Source organism: Squalius cephalus (assembly GCF_949319135.1).
Source record: "Squalius cephalus genome assembly, chromosome: 12".
NCBI classification, from domain to species: domain Eukaryota; kingdom Metazoa; phylum Chordata; class Actinopteri; order Cypriniformes; family Leuciscidae; genus Squalius; species Squalius cephalus.
This window is the reverse complement of record NC_137133.1, coordinates 36,387,302-36,408,570: the sequence shown is the minus strand read 5'-3', so window position 1 is coordinate 36,408,570 and position 21,269 is coordinate 36,387,302. Positions and strand designations below refer to the sequence as shown.

At 40.7% G+C, this 21,269-nt stretch overlaps 1 protein-coding gene across 2 annotated transcripts; it reads left to right on the top strand.

Moving 5' to 3' along the window:
- Positions 1-1,820: 1,820 nt before the first annotated feature.
- On the top strand, positions 1,821-21,049 carry LOC307168280 (GDP-L-fucose synthase-like). Of its 2 annotated transcripts, none has more exons than XM_079888044.1 (10): positions 1,821-1,900; positions 4,983-5,119; positions 10,541-10,655; positions 10,769-10,897; positions 14,595-14,668; positions 14,935-15,068; positions 15,496-15,627; positions 19,868-19,947; positions 20,171-20,270; positions 20,365-21,049. In XM_079888044.1, the coding sequence occupies exons 2-10, from the start codon at positions 4,983-4,985 to the stop codon at positions 20,418-20,420; spliced, it is 957 nt and encodes a 318-aa protein (XP_079744170.1). In that variant the 5' UTR covers positions 1,821-1,900; the 3' UTR covers positions 20,421-21,049. The 2 variants fall into 2 exon arrangements, with proteins under 2 accessions (XP_079744170.1, XP_079744171.1); XM_079888045.1 differs by lacking the exon at positions 1,821-1,900 and adding an exon at positions 3,966-4,673.
- Positions 21,050-21,269: the final 220 nt, after the last annotated feature.

Here is a 21,269-nt window from a genome sequence, read left to right as displayed (position 1 = left end):
CGCCATTTCATGAGATCAGTCTGAAAGAGAAGTGCGCACTTTGCTCACGCGATCAGCTGGTGATCTAGTGTTAGTTTTCTCCAAAATGAAAGCTCAAGGGTTTATCTCTTGCAAGTTGAAGTGTCATGACTCATGTCTTGTGTGGACTTGTTTCCTGTTATGTGCCATATTTTGTAGTCCTTTGTAGTTTTTCTTGTTGATTAGTTTTCCCCAGGTGTTTCCTATTAGCCACCCCTCGTTATCTTGTTAACTCTGAGTGTTTCTCAAAACCAAGAATGCAAAGAACGGACTTGTGTTCTTGGGGAGAACGCTCTTGCTAGTTGTTCTTGGAAGAATGAACTCACAAGGTGACGAGCACACAGAACGCTGCTGACAGTTTGAGACGATGTGTTCTTGCTGGTATTGCGCAATAATACCCCCGCACAGACGCCGTCTGCAGTACCCAAACATAACTAGAATTATTGACGATAACAGCCAGGCTTTATCGCCCAAGCCTACCCTCAGCTCAAGGGATTACTCTACAACTGTACACTACAATGTAATGTATATTCATAACAATAAAGCTACGCTTATGGAGATTCTCACTTCCGAAAACGTTTGAGCACATTTTCGATTCGCCATAAATTTTCGTAAAAATGCCAATATTTGAAATCTACACAGTTGATTTTTCTCGCATCAAATGTTCTCAGAAGTGAATTTAGTGATGAAATAGCGTACGAAATTGTAGAAAAACGCCTTGCTGTATTGACCTGCCTCTCTTTCCTCGAATGCCGAAATGAATGCTGGGATATTTCTGCCGTCAAGTACACACAAGTTGCCTTTGGCTTGCTCAGTTGGGGATATTTGGGGATATTTAATTTAATTAATCAATCAACGATACTATTGATCAGCATTACCAAATGTGGACGTTCCACTAGAAACAAACATTGATGTATTGTTTTAATTTAATACTGTGAAGCTGCTTTGATACAACCTGTGTTGTGAAAAGCGCTATATAAATAAACTTGACTTGACTTGACTTGACAAGTTACCAACCGATGCATCCTCGGTAAAATGGGCGTGTCACGAACACTTCCGGGATTTTTAACCATTCTTGCCAAAATGCAAACTTGTGTATTGGGACAGTACTTGGGCAGCGACTGATGACGTTTCACAAGTCCACAACAACCCATATTGAGAAACGGCCATTGTTTCCCTGGTGTGTGTGTATATAAGCCCTGGTGTTTCCCTTGTTACTTTGTCAGTCGTTGTTAGATGTAGATGTTTGCGGTTCCTCGTGGACCTTGTTTCCCAGTATTCGTTTGTTCATTTCATTAAACTCCACGTCACTTGGATCCTCATCTCTGTCTGCCTTCCTTGATTCCCCTGTTTCGTTACAAGAAGAAATTAGGACAAAAGTACTGTGATTTCCATTATAGCCTGTAGTTTAAAGTATGAATTATTCATTTTCATTTATTTTACAGTACATTTGTTTTACAATCAGCTGTTTGGATATTACAGTCATAGGAATAATTATATAAATATTTATTATATTATTGTAATAATTGTTTGGCATCCTAAAACACCAGTGTCAACGTAAGCTAATGTAGACGGAGACTCTATAACACAACTAAAAAGATGTTTGAGCCCTCTTTAATGTTCAGTTTGCACACTGTACATGGGTTAGAACTCTTATTTTTGAGGCTCAAAGTGCACCAGATTGATGCATTTAACCTTAAAAACGTACAACATTTTCTTCCTTTTAAGTCAGTCCATGGACAAACTACATTTGGGCTAAGCCCTGAATGTTCTCAATGACTGGCTCCGCCCCTGGTAGGTGTGTGTAGGTACACAAACTAATAAGCTAGATACTTTTTTTTACCATTTCTTCAGAACTCACAGAGCAACAGCCAGAGAGCAGGTAATTTATTAGTTATTAAGAGAATTAATACACAATCTAATACACAATTCATCAGATGTGAGGGTTTGTTCGATTAGCAGTTGTTTAAGCTGTAGAAAATGATTAATTTTTTAAGCTCAAAAGAAGTTCTTCACATTCATTGTATTTTTTGACTGTACATTGTGTTTTTTTAATCATACTGATACCTCAGCAGTAATGGGTTAACTTTACAAGGAGTGCGTCACGTGTATGTTCAATTTTGAATTAGTTTTGACTGTGATCAGTTTCCGTTTGACCAGTTTCACAGTGTGTGTCATTGATTCATCGTTAGGCCGGCTACACACTGGCTGCGTGGCGAGTCCGTTCTTATTTCGGCTCCCAGGCGCGGAAACGCGTGCATGCTAGTAACAGAACCGACGCCTATTTTTCACGGAAGCGTTGCAAGCGTTTCCAGGCAAAATAGAATAGGAAAAGATGTTTATAGGTCATTTTGACACGAATACATATTAATAAATGACATTTTGATGTTTGAAAGTCAAAATGCAGATATAAATGTAATTAAAAAATAATAAAAAATGATCGATTTTCAAATATTGCACCTGTCAATACAGAACGAAATATTCTGTAGCCTATTTTGCCGTCAATACTGCCGACGTTGTCTTTGCTGCATATATTTATGTTTAACATGAAGTATAGGCCTTCCACAACTCTCTCCCCATATGTCGAATATATCACCAATGAGGCTTATCACGTTATGTGTTGCTGACACGGTCACGCCACGCAGCCAGTGTGTCGCCGGCCTAAATCACCAATGGGGCTTATCAGATGTTACCTAGCAGCAGCAGCGCCGTGTCAGACAGGTTTCTGGTGTGCAAAGGCATAGAAAACACCACACAGGTGACACGCTCATGCCACCAGCCACTGTGTCGCCGGCCTAAATCACCAACGAGGCTTATCAGATGTTACCTAACAGCAGCAGCGTATGGCAAGCCGTTTTAACTTTTATTCATTTAAAAATTATATTTCTACTAGTAAGAAATCAATTCTTGATATCAACAATTGATTTTGAATGGCAGCCTATGGTGACATTTCACTAGTGAAAATACAATTACATTTTTGATATCAACAATTGCATTTTTGATATCAAAGAATTCATATCCTGGAAATGAATAAAAGTTAAAACGGCTTGCCATAAGCAGCGCCGTGTCAGACTCGTTTCTGGTGTGCAAAGGCATGGAAAACGCCACACAGGTGACACGCAACAGAAACGCTACGCTCACGCTACGAGGCCAGTGTGTCGTAGGCCTTATGGTTGCGTGTTCGAGGTCGTTCAGTTCAGTATTTTGAGCTTTGTTTAACAAAGCCTGAAAACTGGTGTGATTAGATACTTCCAACTTATTTTCCAACAACCGCCTGTGCCGCGAGTGTCTGTGGTTAAACTTGCTTTACCGGTTTCAGCGGTGTAGTAGCCTAGTTCATTGTGAGCTGTGGAGACAAAAATACGATGGATTAGGAAATGTAATGTATCAGATTAGTCCCATGGAAGGGTTAAAGGGCTAAAAGCAAAATATGTGCTAATCTCTAGGTATGGTGAAGGCTATGTGATGATGTGGGGATATTTTAATTCCAGAGGCCAAGGGAACTTTATCAGGATGCATAGTATCCTGGATCCATGAAGTAACTGGCCTTTAAAAATAAAAATCTGCCTGCCTCTATGGGAATTTAACATAGGGGTGTCCAAAATTATGCACCCTGTATTTTAAGGAAGAACATTTATTTATTTACGATATGTTATTCATTCACAAAGAAAATTGGTGTCCTTAAAGGTTGGATTTTTCCTAATTTTTTTAAGGCATTAAGTTCAATTTCCAAAAGATGATTTTTTTATTCCTCTTTTAGTCAACTTTAGCATGTGTCTAAACTTATGCATAGCACTGTAACTTACAAGATTGTTGAAAAAACATTTAAGGATTTGAAAACTCTAAAATGCCAAAAAAGCATAATCATAAGCAGTTTGTACAATAACAAATGTATTGAGAAGAGCTTGTTCAATAATACAGTTAATAACTTGATAATGAAAGCATAAGTGCCTGTTTTTTTGTTTCATGCACATTTAGGAACTTGCTGTCAACCCAGCTAACAGACATGTGATTTAAGAATGTTTTGTTAACATTTCCATGAAGTTATGAAAAGTTGTGTTCTCTGAATGTTCAAAACGTCTATTTTTAAAAATGTTTTGAAACCCTTTTTTACCTATTTATGTGTCCATCCACAAAAGATGTTTTTGTGCTGACGTTTTGAGAAAGATTTTAAAGACCAGATAACTTTGAACAAACATTATATTAATGTTACTGAAAGAACGTTTGCTCATTACTTTGAGAGAACCTTGCCAGAACATTAGCAAAGACTATAGAATAACACAAGATGCGTTACTCAAATTGTTTTGAATGGGGAAAAGTGCAATGCTCAATATGGCGAAATAAGTTCCGCCTTCTAAGTAAGAGCCAATCGCCGATTGGTAAAGTCACTGTAGCTGCCGTTAAGGTGATGATACACAGGGCAACTTTTTGAGCAATGTTGATGGGCAATCTTGCCGAGCGATTGCTCCTTGGGCACTTTCACATTGAAAATGTGAAAAGGAGCTGCACTTGCAAGCCCGAGAGGCGTTTCAAAGATGGCCGCTGAGGGAAATGAGCTGGAAACTGAAACTTCAGTTTGAGACTGGAATACCAGTTAGCTGGGAAAATCCAGCTAAAAGACACTGAATCCAAATAGTGCACTCGTATAATAAAAGGTGTGTCACTGCACTCACATATTCTGCTGAAAGAGAATTACTACAACTACAGATGTGGTTGTTTCTGCTCTTTTTCTACTATTGGTCAACCATCACTTGTAGTCTTTGTCTTGGTCATTATCTCTGAACACACTTAGAAGACTACATAGATGTGTAACATAGATACTGCATTTGATTTGTTGTGGTCTTGCTGGAATTCTTCTTCAAATACTCGATACTAGATACTTGATTATTTACAGTAGTTCCTGTATTTACACATTAGTTAACCCCTGAAGTGTTCTTCGATCCTCATCTCTCTCTCTCTTTCAGATGGACGGGCCGATGCGTGTGTTGGTGACGGGTGGCAGTGGACTGGTGGGACGAGCGATAGAGCGAGTGGTGAAAGAGGGTGAAGCGAGAGAAGGAGAAGAGTGGATATTCCTCTCATCCAAAGATGCCAATCTCATGTAAGAGATCCTGAACAAACACTCATGAGACGTCACACCAGTTAAACAACACAATCATATCATATATTATGACATACTTTCTCAGTTGGGGGGCCAGATTTCCTCTGACCAACGAACGAACAGAGTATGATTATGATTCAGGCAGCATTACAGGCAGTGGTGTAGTCTAATTTTTTGTAGTGAGTATACTGTGATCCCCCCCACCCCCACACACTTTTATTTTGACATTGTCTTGTCGTAAAGACATTACAGTTTCTGTCTGTATATGATACAAATGAATGACGATAGTTTTATCAAATGAAATGGTGAAATTCTCGTGAAGTGAATTCTCTCATAGCAGCTCTGTGATGAAGTGCACGTGTATCCTACATCATGTCTCAATACAGCGAAATGCTGAAAACACCACGAGCGTCAAGCGTGCTTCAGTGTGTGTGTGTGTGTGTGTGGAGCACACATTGAGCGCTCATTCCCAGAGACGCGGTTTGCAGTCTCTTTGAACTTTAATATTCACAGACACTAGTCCCATCGAGATTTGATTCATTGTACGGCCCTACTTTTGATTTATTCATTCAAAATGGCCAAGTTCCATTTGTGAATGGATTCCGCGATTCGATCCGTGTCACTTCGCAAACACAGACGGGGTGAATTTATGAATGAAAGTGTAAAAGTTCTGACACAAAACGAAGTTGTTACGTATCCTCATGCTTTTTTTAAGTGGGTAGACAGAAATCCTTGGCCTTTCCTTGTGGGTATACGGCATATACCTGCGTATCACGTAGACTAGACCACTGATTACAGGTCAGAAGTCAGATTGTGGACCGGGAGCATTCAAATATTTCATCCAGATCCATTTGCTTGAAGATCAGATTCATCACGCCAGTATGGAGACGAAGTTGGTCATAGGTCTGTACAGAGGACTTGGTTCTTGTGGTCTTTGTTGAGGATCTGTGCCGATGGCTGTCCTGTCAACGAGATCTTCAAAGGGGATTGTCTAGTTGACACGGTCTCTGCTGACATTCAGGGCTGCGTTGTTGTCATATCTAGGCACAGGTCCACCATCTGGTCTGGATACGGCCCGGATATGGATGACTAAGGTAACCTCAGGATAAACAGGGAGACGTTCTGAACAGATGCCATTCTTCTTGCAATGTAACAAGTACATCGGGTGTTGTAGTAAGTGTTCCTAGTTCCGGTTGACCTGATTTATGCAGTCTAACAATCATTTAACTGATTTGAGTAATAGAAATTGATAATGTGTTATGTGTAAGCCAGGTTAAAAAGATGTGTTTAGTCTAGATTTAAACTGACAGAGTGTGTCTGCTTCCCGAACGAAGTTAGGAAGACTGTTCCAGAGTTTTGGTGCTAAATAGAAAAAGGATCTACCGCACACAGTTGATTTTGATATTCTAGGTATTATTATCAACTGGCTAGAATTTTGAGATCGCAATAGACGTGAAGGACTATAATGCGTTAAGAGCTCGCTCTAGTACTAGGGAGATAGACCATTTAGTGCTTTGTAAGTAATCAGCAAGATTTTAAAATGTGTAAGATGTTTAATAGGGAGCCAATGCAGTGTTGACAGAACCGGCTAATAGACCTTTCTCACAACTTCCGTATTTGTGACCGTAAATACGCAATCGTCATGGTAATCTACTTCCTCCGCAGTCAAGGCAACATAAACAAATGGCGCAAGCAACTAGCAAGAGCTATTGTAGCGTACCGGGCTGTTCTTGTTATTCTCAAAAACAGCCAAATCTGCCTTTCCATTCATTCCCTGTTGATGGTGAAGTTAGATGGAAATGGATTCAGGCTATCCGACGGGATGAAGGACCAAACTTCACCATAAAAAAGGGGAGCACTTATGTCTGCAGCAGACACTTCACTAAAGACGACTACGTTTTAGGGATCACTGTTCGCCGCTTGCAACCAGATGCTGTCCCTAGCCTTTTTCCTTGGAACGAGTTCACCCCAAAAGGAAAAAGGGACTCCGTGTATGAGAGGTGCCAAAAACGGCAGCTGTCAAGGTCTGCAGGAGTTGAGATAAATGAAATATCAAAGAAAGTTTTGAAACTGGACCATGATTATGCGACGCCGCCGCCCGCAGGTAAGACATTCCAGTGGCTTATGGACTGTCCTAAATTTACAGAATTGTGCACACTGCGTGATGTTTAAACTATTTTGAACTGTAGTCAAAGCCCGGACAAACAAGATATCATCTTGGTCAAGGAAGACGTGTCATGTAATGCTGATTCTTTATGGCTACGTAATCTGACACTTATGTAAATAGGGCTAATTGTTCATTATAAATAAGATTATAAATTTTTTATAAACAAGATTATTATAATTTATATTATATTATTATTATAATAATTTATATATTATAAAATATAACAAATAACAATATTTTTATAATATTATTATATACTTATTATATAATAATTATATAAAAAAAAAAATATATATATATATATATATATATATATATATATATATATATATATATATATAAAATAAATATATATTATAAAAGAAATACTGTTATCCACAGCCTTTATAATTCCACTAAATTGAATGAAGGACTGAATTAATTTATTCATTCTCAATCACCACAGGTACGCTAGACAAGACAGCGGATTACATCCAAGACTTGGAAGCCAAGCTGAAGAAAGCCTTACCACCCTCGGACCTCTTCAGCCGGTATTGTGCGTCAGATGACCAGATGAGATTTTACACCAAATTTCCATCTGAGCGTGTGTTTAAGATCTTCTGGGAGTCCATTGCACCATCTGCCTTTCAACTGGTCTACTGAAGTAAAGCAAAGAGGATAAGTGAAGGCACCAGTGAGAACATCAGTCCCAGTCCTCCTCGTAGCATGCCATTAATTGACGAGTTTCTTATTTACTGTATGCGAGTCGCTGTTGGCATGAAGGAGCAGGTAATTGCTGACATGTTCCAGATAAGTGTAACCACTGTGAGCTGTGTGACCATCACCTGGGCCAATTACCTCTTCTTCATTCTGGGGACGCTTCCTCTTTGGGTGAGTAGGGAGAAGGTGAAGTCCGTCATGCCAGGAAAATTCATGAAGTACTGTCCCAATGTCCGTGTAATACTGGACTGCACTGAGATTGCTGTGGCGGCACCCTCTTCACTGACCCTGCAATCAGAAACGTTCTCCCACTACAAAAACAGGACAACCTTGAAGGGACTGATCGGAGTCGCCCCCCATCGTTTAGTGACATTCTTCTCGCCGCTGTACACTGGAAGCATCTCTGACAAGGAGATAACAAAGATCAGCGAAATCCTTCCCTTACTTGAGTCAGGTGATGAAGTGATGGCCGACAAAGGATTTATCATTGAAGATCTCCTTTCTGGTGTTGGGGCAAAACTCATCATTCCACCCTTCAAGCGTTCAGCACAATTTACAAGAGAGGATACTGAGAAGACACAAGCGATAGCACGTCTCAGAATAGTGGTCGAAAGGGTAATAGGCAGAATTAAGTCCAATCACATCTGGTACTCACCTGTACCTCTCACTATGATGGGCACTGTCAGCCAGATCTGGCACAACTGTTGTGTTATGGTGAATTTTCAAGGGCCTTTGTCTTTTGAAGAAGACTGAGATCTGGAGAGTATATTGCATGTGCTGTTGCATACTTACACTTGTTTTGGGTTTGCTCTCTTTTTGTCATTGTTGTGTATAACTGCCTCTTTGTCATTTTTCTCTTCTGTAAGTGGAACAGTATCATTTTGGGCCTTGTGTACCAGAAGCAATTAATTTGACATTAAAAGCCATTAAATGAATAAACAACCGATTTATTGCAATTCTTTTTACAGTACCAGTAAGTAAGGCAAGTATGAGCATTAGCAGGGCAATGTGATAATTATTAATTAACTGATTAATAAATTAACTATACAGGTTAATTCATGAACATGTAAAATAATGAATGAGTAAATGCAACTGATTAATAAAAAACATTCCCATTACAGCAAATATTTTAAAAGACATATAGTGTAAGTGTAGTTGTACAAAAGGTCTAACTGATTGATTGATTAGTTCATTAACATGAAACCTCTAGACATTTACTGAGAGTCCAGGACAGTTCCAAGTACATATCCATGTATGTGTTGTAGTAGAAAAGGTCTAATTTGTCCTTCATTTTGAGTATGAATGAAACATCTCGCCAAATTCTTTCCACATTTTCCTGAGTGTCCGTGACAAAGTCACACCACTCAAGGACGGTTACTGCTAATTGTCCCTGAACCTGCCAGTAGTGTCGGTGTGACTGCCTCAGCCTGACATAGCCATTTTCCCTCTTAAGGTACGCAACCTGCGAAGCATCATGTTTTGTGGTGCTCTTCACTTCAACAAGTCCAAACGGCGGTGACTCTGAAGGGTCATAGACCCTACCATCTGGACTAGCCCCAAGATGTGGTGCTTCTGGGGGAATAACAAATCCAACCGACAGCACATTAACTACCATTAATTTAGCATAATTGGTCAGGACTTCTGACTCCATTTGCAGACCTCGTACCATTGCAGGAGTTTGCTTTCTGGAGCCTCTTATCATTTGGCCAGCAAGGGCCTTTGCTGCAGCCTCTGGATCTGCATTTCCCTCCCAGGAAGAGCAGGCCTCTCGAAAGCGACTGCCAGTTAACCGTGGTTGACGTAACTGCGCCCACGCAGGACATTTGGACTGCTGCCTGGTTCCCTTCTCAATTTCACTGGCCATTTGTGGTGACACTTGTAATGACTGTAGGTGCAGTTACTGGTGCAATGTTGGAACAAAGTCCAGGTTATAGAAAGTATGCTGATCCAGAGGAAGAGCTGGGAATTCAGGAGCCAAGTGGTGCAGGATAAGGTCACTGGATGTTTCCAGTGGAGGTGGACAATGGTATGATAGGGGGGATCCACGTGGAACAGGGCCAAATTTGGATGGAGTCAGCTCTATCTCAGACAAGTCATCTAACACAAGGGCAATGAGAGGCTGGGGTTGCACCTCGCACATCTTGGCTCTAGCAGCCAAGAAATGTGACTTTCAAATGAAAGATTGGTATCGGAGCACACCCAGAACTCTTTAACACCCGTGCTTTACTTTCTCGTTTGTCTTTTACATTCTTAATTACTCTTTTCCTGTAAAAACTTTAAGCAGTCTTGCACTGCGCGGATAGCTATATTAACAATCTAGCATAATCTTTATCGATACACAATTCATATCGTCATATCACACATCCCTACACATGAAACTTGAGTTAGCCACGTCCATGGTTATTTATATATTGTGGTATTCACGAAATAGAAAAATTGCCATACTGCCAGTGTATAAATTAATTTATGTTTCTCTGGATTTTAGAAAGCTTTTATTTGATTGCTTATTGTCTATTTGTATTGCATGATAACCGTATTTACATGTGCTGTTTCAGGAGCCCTGAAGAGACGAGATCAGTTTTCCAGAAGCATCGTCCGACACACGTCATTCATTTGGCCGCCATGGTGGGCGGGCTCTACAAAAATATGAGACAGAACCTGGACTTCTGGGTAATTATTAATTATTATCATTAAATAACATTGGAAATATGTAATAAAAGCTTGTAAATATCACTGTTGAATAAGTGAACTGTACATTGACCGTATTTGTTTCTTGTTTTCAGAGGAATAATGTATTTGTCAATGACAACGTGCTGCAGACGGCTCATGAGTTCGGGGTGGTGAAGGTCGTTTCTTGCCTCTCCACGTGTATATTCCCAGATAAAACCAGCTACCCGATAGATGAGACCATGGTAAACTCTCTCTCTCTCACACACACACACACACACACACACAACCACACACACTCTCTTTGAATAAACATTACAAAAGCGGTCACTGCCACCCTAGGGCCCTATAAAATCCGTTTTATTTTTTCCCAAATTCCGTTTTATTTTTTCCCAAATTCCGTTTTTTCCGTTTTAATTTTTGGGAATTCAGTTTTTTTTTTACCCTTTACTGTTATTTTAGTCGTAAAAAGAGTGTTTTTAATGTTAATGATTAAAATGTACACAAATAAAATAAGAATGACCCTAAATTTATTGAGGTAACAAACAAAATTCTCGTTTTAAGAGGTGTTAAATGTGGTTTGGTTTGTTTACTTTAGTGAATGTATTAGGCTAACTAACATGAACCACGAGCAATACATTTGTTACTGTATTTATTAATCTTTGTTAATCTTAGTTAACCCTAACCCTGCATTTTTATTATGTTACTTCACACAGTGCATTAAGCTAACTAATGTTAATAAATACAACTTTTCATTTAAATAATGTAGGCTACTAAATGGTGAAATTAACATTAATAAAGATTAATAAATGCTGTAGAAGTGCACTTTATTAATAGTTAATGTTAACTGATCTAGTTAACTAGAGTTTAATAAATGGAACCTTATTGTAAAGTGTTACCGATTTTGTTATACACCGAACCGATTCAGTGTTGGACAGATCAGTTGTTTTGACCATTCATTAAAGTGAATCGGTTCAAAGGAGTCATTAGTTCGCGAATCGGACGTATCATTAGCAGACTTGTACGCGTTGTGTGATTATCCCGGCAGTTAGGACATCGCACAAGATTTGTCAACACAGAAAACGTTTCATCATTGGATAGGTTTAGTTTAGTTTATTGAAAGTGTTTTTTATGTCAGCTGAATGGGCGGAACGCTTTTCAGAGAAGAAGGCAAGGTAAAAAAGTATTTTTTTTGCACAATTCACACCCAGCGGTAGCCTAATTCAGGAAAAAAAAAATATCCGAATACTCCACGTGAAACTTCGTTCTTCCGATCTTTTACCATTGTGTCAATTCTCAATTGATTTAGATTAATAAGCGCGAGGGAGTGAGAGAGAGCAAGACAGTTTGAAGACGCGCGCGCGACCGGGCCTCTCTCTCTGCTCGTTCTTTCAGTAATATACGATTTTCCTCAGACATACGTTTTTCTCCCACACAAAAACAGAATTTTATTCCAAATATCTAAAATTCCGCGAAATTCCGCGTTGACACTAGATTCCGCGTTAATTTTCCAATTCCGCGATTCCGTCCGCGATTCCGTGATCGCGGAAATTATAGGGCCCTACCACCCTATAAGGGGGACCTATTAAGCAAAATTAACTTTTGAGTGTTTTCAAAATTCAGCAGTCTGTACACAACCACCCTATAATGGTAAAAATCCACCCACTCCTTTAATCCCCATAAATAATAATAAGTGTCTCAAAACAATCCATTTGGAGATTCTACCTTTTGTGATGTCACAAAATTCCTAGGCCCCACCCACGACTGCTCTATTAGCATAGACCCGCCCACAGTGGGCTGTACACAATCCACCATTTTCTACGCGCTGGAGCAGCTGTAGTGTGTGTTGTTGTTGGATGTAAGAGTGAGCATTTACTCCCGGCAACTGAGCCCAATATTAACCAACTGCAGAACCGCAGAACCATACGTCAAAGCAGTGTGAGGATGACAGCGCCAGCCTAACAGTCTGATGCCGGAAGTGGGCGGGGTAAAAGCATCTAAGGGGTGGAGATGGGTAGGTTTAGGGGTGGGTTTAGGGATCAGGGGGTGGAGATGGGTAGGTTTAGGGGTGGGTTTAGGGATCAGGGGGTGGAGATGGGTAGGTTTAGGGGTGGGTTTAGGGATCAGGGGGTGGAGATCGGTAGGTTTAGGGGTGGGTTTAGGGATCAGGGGGTGGAGATGGGTAGGTTTAGGGGTGGGTTTAGGGATCAGGGGGTGGAGATCGGTAGGTTTAGGGGTGGGTTTAGGGGTCAGGGGGTGGAGATGGGTAGGTTTAGGTATGGTATATGTAAGGTGGATATGTATGGTATGCGGTTCCGGCATCAGACTGTTAGGCTGGCGCTGTCGTCCTCACACTGCTATGACGTATGGTTCTGCGGTTCTGCAGTCAGACCTATCTCACTGAGCCACTGAAGACGCAGTGGATTAAATTCGTTTATGATGGGAATGTGCCCCTCAAGTTACCTAAAATCGTTCATGTCTACACTTATCATTTGACACCAGACTGCTTTGTAAGCAAAGGTCAATACAAAGCAGGTTTAGCTAAAAAGTTGTTTGGGATGTTGGTTGCCAGACAGACTCTTCAGAGCTGCATAGTGTTGTTACACAACTATTATTCTCAAAGTTGTTGCTACTGCCAGAGTCTCTCCTACATCTGTGTCCAACTCAGGGTCATACATATAGGGCTGAACACCTGTATTTACGTTGTCGGTCATATTGCTTCTCCTGATTTGTTATTGCCGCAGGATCGGCACGAGCTGTTAAGGCCACTCCCTCTTCTGGAAAGGGGGCGGAGAGCAGCAGGTAATTTGCATTTAAAGAGACACACACGAAAACGGCGTGTTTTTGCTCTCACCCAAAGAGGGACAATTTGGACAAGCTATAATAATATATTATCAGTATTTTGAGCTGAAATTTTACAGACACATTCTGGGGACACCAGAGACTTATATTACATCTTGTGAAAAGGGCCATAATAGTTCCCTTTAAAAAAGGTTATAATATGTACCATTTACCAATATGTAATTGTTTTGTACCAATATGTACCTTTGAGGTACTAATATGCTCTAAATCCATCCTTTTCGTAAGCTGCCCCGCTCTGATTGGCCAAACGGCCCAGTCTGTTGTGATTGGTCTATGGCATACAGCACCTGTAGGAAGCTACACGCTCATTACCATAACTGAACGTCAGCTCTGTCCAGAGGCTTCCTTAAGCTCAGTGATTGAGCTGTAAAGACAGTAACAATGACGTCGATTTTACCACATGAATCCGAGCGCGAGTCCGGTGATGAAACATTACATGAATTCATTACATGAATTACCCGTAGCTGATCTATACAGGTGGAGCTGGGGAAGGTGTAGGGTTTCTGAAAGAGCACTGCACTGCTGAGGCAAACACTAACCAAGTATTTGAAGTTTGAACAGCGAGTTCATTGGCTACTGATACAGCAGGAACCAATCAGCTGTGCCATATAGATAATGATGTGATTGCAAGTTTGAGTTAAGGACATATTAGCCTGCACTATCTAGAGTTTCATTACAGAACTTTGTATTTCTATTCTCAGAACAAACATAAAACAAACACAACAGAACTATATAAAGGCTATTAACATTAGCACGTTTAAACGTTCAGTAATTTGATTCGAAGAACAGACATGCCAACTAGTTACTGACCTGATGCAGAATATTCACATAACTGAAGCGGATTGATATAGTCTTGGTCTGGAGCTTCAGACTGCCCCAAATTCCCCAAAGGCTCTCAATTAGAGTGCGCTGCAGTTCCATTTTTCACCACAGATTTACACTGGAAAACTGTGGGGCGCTGTAGAGGGGCTCCAAGTTTATTATCTACAAGAGGAGATGATGATTAGACACTTTTTGTTTGGTATTGTCCCATATTTATTGTCATCTATACAGACGTGTTTCTCTCTCGCTCTGTTTCAGATCCACAACGGTCCGCCACATGAGTCTAATTTCGGTTATGCCTACGCCAAACGCATGATTGATGTCCACAACAGGTCAGTGTCAAAGTTCATTGGTCATGAGATTTTCTTGGGTGTATCACATGAAAGCATGTCTGTCGCATTTTGAAAAAAATTTTTTCGATGTATATAATGAATTATTATTTTTATGACAGTGATGAGAATTTGTGATGAATGTGTGTGATTGTCATGAAAATAATGTCAAAATAAATGAATCATTATTTGATTTGGGGTCAAAATGGTTGTTAATAGCTTTCATAAATGAAATGAAAGAAACAAATCATTGTGTGTTTGTCCATTAGGTCGTGTTTTGAAAAGTACGGTCGGAGATACACAGCCGTCATCCCCACCAATGTTTTTGGACCACATGACAACTTCAACATTGAGGACGGTCACGTGCTTCCAGGATTGATCCACAAGACATACCTGGCAAAGAGTGAGACGTGTTTAACTTTCCGCAATAATCCAGACAGAGCATAGAAAAATGAAGCCAAAATATCCCAGAAATGGCGGTTGACATTTGTGCCTGAGTCTGAGCTGTAGTGATCCTGAGATGGAGCACAGCTGTCAATCATGACTCACACCCGTTTTTATAGCATTAAATAACTAACTAAAACCAAACTTATTGGAAAAACAAACACTTGAGCATATGCCAGAGTGATGAGTAGTACCCAAAATTACAGAAATCATCTTTAAGGTATAATTTATTTATTTATTTACTTATTTGGCTCGCGTCCCATTTGAACTGACGCAAAATGTTTTGGCTTCACTTTTCTGTGTGTGACACACATGATCTAGAGCCTCATTCAAGCAGCGTTCTGTTCACATGTTAAATGTGTTGCGTGTGTTTGTGTGTTTTGTAGAGGAAGGTAAACCTCTGCAGGTCTGGGGTTCAGGTCGTCCTCTACGGCAGTTCATCTACTCTCTGGATCTGGCTCGTCTGTTTCTGTGGGTTTTGAGGGATTATGACGAGGTGGAGCCCATCATTCTGTCAGGTACTCGACCGGTGTCAAATTTAGAGAGTTAGTTCACTCAAGAATGAATATTCTTCTATTAATTACCTGTGAGGTTCATTCTCGTGTTACGCAGCACGTTTGAGCTTCACAAGAACCAATGAGGTTCATTCTCGTGTTACGCATCACGTTTGAGCTTCACAAGAACCAATGAGGTTCATTCTCGTGTTACGCAGGACGTTTGAGTTTCAGCAAGTACCAATGAGGTTCATTCTCGTGTTACGCAGGACGTTTGAGCTTCACAAGAACCAATGAGGTTCATTCTCGTGTTACGCAGGACGTTTGAGTTTCAGCAAGTACCAATGAGGTTCATTCTCGTGTTACGCAGGACGTTTGAGCTTCACAAGAACCAATGAGGTTCATTCTCGTGTTACGCAGGACGTTTGAGTTTCAGCAAGAACCAATGAGGTTCATTCTCGTGTTACGCAGGACGTTTGAGCTTCACAAGAACCAATGAGGTTCATTCTCGTGTTACGCAGGACGTTTGAGCTTCACAAGAACCAATGAGGTTCGTTCTCGTGTTACGCAGCACGTTTAAGCTTCACAAGAACCAATGAGGTTCATTCTCGTGTTACGCAGGACATTTGAGCTTCAGCAAGAACCAATGAGGTTCATTCTCGTGTTACGCAGGACGTTTGAGCTTCACAAGAACCAATGAGGTTCATTCTCGTGTTACGCAGGACGTTTGAGCTTCACAAGAACCAATGAGGTTCGTTCTCGTGTTACGCAGCACGTTTAAGCTTCACAAGAACCAATGAGGTTCATTCTCGTGTTACGCAGGACGTTTGAGCTTCACAAGAACCAATGAGGTTCATTCTCGTGTTACGCATCACGTTTGAGCTTCACAAGAACCAATGAGGTTCATTCTCGTGTTACGCAGGACGTTTGAGTTTCAGCAAGAACCAATGAGGTTCATTCTCGTGTTACGCAGGACGTTTGAGCTTCACAAGAACCAATGAGGTTCATTCTCGTGTTACGCAGGACATTTGAGCTTCAGCAAGAACCAATGAGGTTCATTCTCGTGTTACGCAGGACGTTTGAGTTTCAGCAAGAACCAATGAGGTTCATTCTCGTGTTACGCATCACGTTTGAGCTTCACAAGAACCAATGAGGTTCATTCTCGTGTTACGCAGGACGTTTGAGTTTCAGCAAGAACCAATGAGGTTCATTCTCGTGTTACGCAGGACGTTTGAGCTTCACAAGAACCAATAAGGTTCATTCTCGTGTTACGCATCACGTTTGAGCTTCACAAGAACCAATGAGGTTCATTCTCGTGTTATGCAGGACGTTTGAGCTTCAGCAAGAACCAATGAGGTTCATTCTCGTGTTACGCAGCACGTTTGAGCTTCACAAGAACCAATGAGGTTCATTCTCGTGTTACGCAGGACGTTTGAGCTTCAGCAAGAACCAATGAGGTTCATTCTCGTGTTACGCAGGACGTTTGAGTTTCAGCAAGAACCAATGAGGTTCATTCTCGTGTTACGCAGGACGTTTGAGCTTCACAAGAACCAATGCGGTTCATTCTCGTGTTACGCATCACGTTTGAGCTTCACAAGAACCAATGAGGTTCATTCTCGTGTTACGCAGGACATTTGAGCTTCAGCAAGAACCAATGAGGTTCATTCTCGTGTTACGCAGCACGTTTGAGCTTCACAAGAACCAATGAGGTTCATTCTCGTGTTACGCAGGACGTTTGAGCTTCAGCAAGAACCAATGAGGTTCATTCTCGTGTTACGCATCATGTTTGAGCTTCAGTAAGAACCAATGAGGTTCATTCTCATGTTACGCAGGACGTTTGAGCTTCACAAGAACCAATGAGGTTCACTCTCATGTTACGCAGGACGTTTGAGCTTCAGCAAGAACCAATGAGGTTCATTCTCGTGTTACGCAGGACATTTGAGCTTCAGCAAGAACCAATGAGGTTCATTCTCGTGTTACGCAGGACATTTGAGCTTCACAAGAACCAATGAGGTTCATTCTCGTGTTACGCAGGACGTTTGAGCTTCAGCAAGAACCAATGAGGTTCATTCTCGTGTTACGCATCATGTTTGAGCTTCAGTAAGAACCAATGAGGTTCATTCTCGTGTTACGCATCACGTTTGAGCTTCACAAGAACCAATGAGGTTCATTCTCATGTTACGCAGGACGTTTGAGCTTCAGCAAGAACCAATGAGGTTCATTCTCGTGTTACGCAGGACGTTTGAGCTTCAGCAAGAACCAATGAGGTTCATTCTCGTGTTACGCAGGACATTTGAGCTTCAGTAAGAACCAATGAGGTTCATTCTCGTGTTACGCAGCACGTTTAAGCTTCACAAGAACCAATGAGGTTCATTCTCGTGTTACGCATCACGTTTGAGCTTCAGCAAGAACCAATGAGGTTCATTCTCGTGTTACGCATCACGTTTAAGCTTCACAAGAACCAATGAGGTTCATTCTCATGTTACGCAGGACATTTGAGCTTCAGCAAGAACCAATGAGGTTCATTCTCATGTTACGCAGGACGTTTGAGCTTCAGCAAGAACCAATGAGGTTCATTCTCGTGTTACGCAGGACGTTTGAGCTTCAGCAAGAACCAATGAGGTTCATTCTCGTGTTACGCAGGACGTTTGAGCTTCAGCAAGAACCAATGAGGTTCATTCTCGTGTTATGCAGGACGTTTGAGCTTCAGCTAGAACCAATGAGGTTCATTCTCATGTTACGCAGGACGTTTGAGCTTCAGCAAGAACCAATGAGGTTCATTCTCGTGTTACGCAGGACATTTGAGCTTCACAAGAACCAATGAGGTTCATTCTCGTGTTATGCAGGACGTTTGAGCTTCACAAGAACCAATGAGGTTCATTCTCATGTTACGCAGGACGTTTGAGCTTCAGCTAGAACCAATGAGGTTCATTTTCATGTTACGCAGGACGTTTGAGCTTCAGCAAGAGGTTTGTTCATAAAGCAGGTTCGGTTGAGCTTCTGCTTATGTTCGCTGATTAATGTTTATATGTGAATAAAAGCCTAAATTCAATCTGTTCTTCATATAATGCGATCATGTCTCTTCAGAAAATTTGGACTAAACCACTCAATTCACACGGATTAATTTCACGATCTCTTTACCTTTTTGAAGCGTCAAAGTGGTAGTTGCGTAGCTGTCAATGGAGGGACAGAAATCTCTCAGATTTCATCAAAAAGATCTTCATTTATGTTCTGAAGATGAACTGAAGTCTTACGGGTATGGAACAACATGAGGGTGAGTAATTAAAGGGGGGGTACAATGGTGTTTCATGTATTCAGAGTTGTTTACAGTGTTAAAGAGATGGATTCTCATGCTTAACATGGCCAAAGTTTTTAAAAAATATTTTGGACGAATAACGGAGAATTTCTGTGCCGAAAATCTTACTTCCGGGTTGGTACAAGTTTCGGCTGGTTTTTTTTCGACCGTGGATCTAATGACGTAGACCAGAGTGGAACTCCTTATATGAGCATTTCTCCCGGAAAAGCTCGCCCGCGCACACGTCGACCAGAGGAGAGCGAGACCGCGCACATCAACGCGCTTCAACAGGAAATCATCGGCAGCGCTGCATAGTGTCTCCAAAGTGTGTTTTTGGATGTGAGGGAAAGCTTCCCAAAGAACCCAGCGTTAGGAACAGTGGATGCAGATTGTTGTGTAGACTGTTTGTTCCCTGCATTTCGACGATGAATGTTTTATAAACAAAGCCCAGATCGACGGATTCTCTCTATGGCTCTGGCTTCGCCCACACGGCCCGCCTCCAGACGCTCAGGTTTTTCCGGAAAGACTCGGTACAGCCTATCTTTCTTTTATAAATATAATAAAACGAAAGACTTTTTGGAGATATGAAGGATGCTATACTACTCTATAGGTACTCAAGATTAACAGGAGATTGAGTGAAAATGAGCATTTCACCCCCCCCCCCCCCCCTTTAATGGAAGAATTTTCATTTTTTGGGTGAACTAACCTTTTAAGATTAAAAAAAAAATCTTAAACAAGATCTAAAATAGTGTAACAAAACTATTAACTATAATTTTTAAATGTCTTCATTTTGGAGATGGAAAACAGTAATCGTGATACGGCATAATAATACTTCAAAAAGGCGAATAAATGTGAACTGATTAGCCTAAAGATGAAGGGAATTAACACAGAATGTCACATGAAGGAATTAAATCTGAATCTAAATGAATCTGAGATATCTAATTTGTTTATCTTTCTCTGTTTCTTTAGTTGGAGAGGAGGATGAGTTGTCCATAAAGGATGCTGCGAACGCTGTTGTTGAAGCAATGGGTTTCAAAGGTGACGTGATTGTATCCTTTCACACACAATTACTCTTCTCAATGCTCATGGGTAATTTTTTTTACAGAACGGTAATCTTTGTTCTGTGGAACACAAAATAAGGTAATTTGCAGACTTTACAGATTTTTCTTGAACTGCTGAGCTTCAAAATGCATCATAAAAGAAGTCCTTGAATGACAGAGTTTTTCCTTTTGGCGTGAACAAACCCTTTAACCCTTAACTAACCGCTCTCAGCATGACACTAGTAAAGCAGACGGTCAATTCAAGAAAACCGCCAGTAACGCCAAACTACGCAAATACCTGCCAGACTACAAGTTCACGCCGTTCAAAGCAGGTGATCAATCTACACTTCTCGCTTCAGCAATTACTAAATGTTCTTCTATAGTAGTCAAAAGAACAGTCATTAAAAGTGCTTTTATTTTTTCCAGCTATGAAGGAGACGTGTGATTGGTTTGTGGCCAATTATGACATCGCCCGTAAATGAAGATCTTCACATCTCATTGGCTGTGGGGAGTTTGAACTTTTCAGTGCTGGAAAGTGGTTACGAAAGATTGATCGAACCATTTCAGCATCCCTTAATAATCTTTATGAAGACAAATAATGCATTTTCAAATGCATTTATTGAAGTCCCCATGAAATCATGAAAGGGATTTTAGTATGAATATGTTAGCCTTACTAATGTCCAAAACAATGACAAAATTCATATTCAGAAGATATAAGCATTCGAAACTTACAGTCTTTCACTTCTGCCAATAAATATCACTGAGTTTGATGACATCACTCTGCATGTCAGCGTTTCATCGGATTTCCTGTCCAATCAAATGTTCTAAAATCTGAAGCTCCGCCCCCTACATTATAAATAGACGCTGAAGCGGTGGCACATGGTGCACTATATAGGGTATAGGGAACGATTCAGACAGTGTAAACATGCTTTCCTTTGGGACGAATGAAGTTTTACATTTTATATACGATGTTATACACCATTTAATCATGATACTTGAAGGAAAACGATGGCTATATAAACAGTAATTGATCCCAAAACAATGGTTAATTTTTCTAAAGATCGGTGAACAGTCTTACAAACTCGATAGCTTACAAAAGCTACAGTAAAAACTACATCAACACTAATGTTGGCTAGCAGGCGAGCGGAGGCAAACGGCTTTGCCCTTTGTTTACATAATAGCAACAACGTAAAACGTATTATTTGTAGTTGCGTTTTCTATTATCAGTTCCAATTAGAAGACATCCTTATAATTTATGATCCACAAACAACAGATTGTCCTGACAAAGTGAGAACGGCACCGTTTCAGGAGAAGCTTTTGTGCGTAGCTGC

What these genes read in the sequence shown, in the direction of transcription:
- LOC307168280 (XM_079888044.1), top strand. Translation starts at nt 4,983, where the DNA reads ATGGACGGGCCGATGCGTGTGTTGGTGACGGGTGGCAGTGGACTGGTG. An exon ending in GACAGAACCTGGACTTCTGG is followed by an intron (nt 10,656 to 10,768) that starts GTAATTATTAAT and finishes TCTTGTTTTCAG; the next exon opens with AGGAATAATGTATTTGTCAA. An exon ending in ACCCGATAGATGAGACCATG is followed by an intron (nt 10,898 to 14,594) that starts GTAAACTCTCTC and finishes GCTCTGTTTCAG; the next exon opens with ATCCACAACGGTCCGCCACA.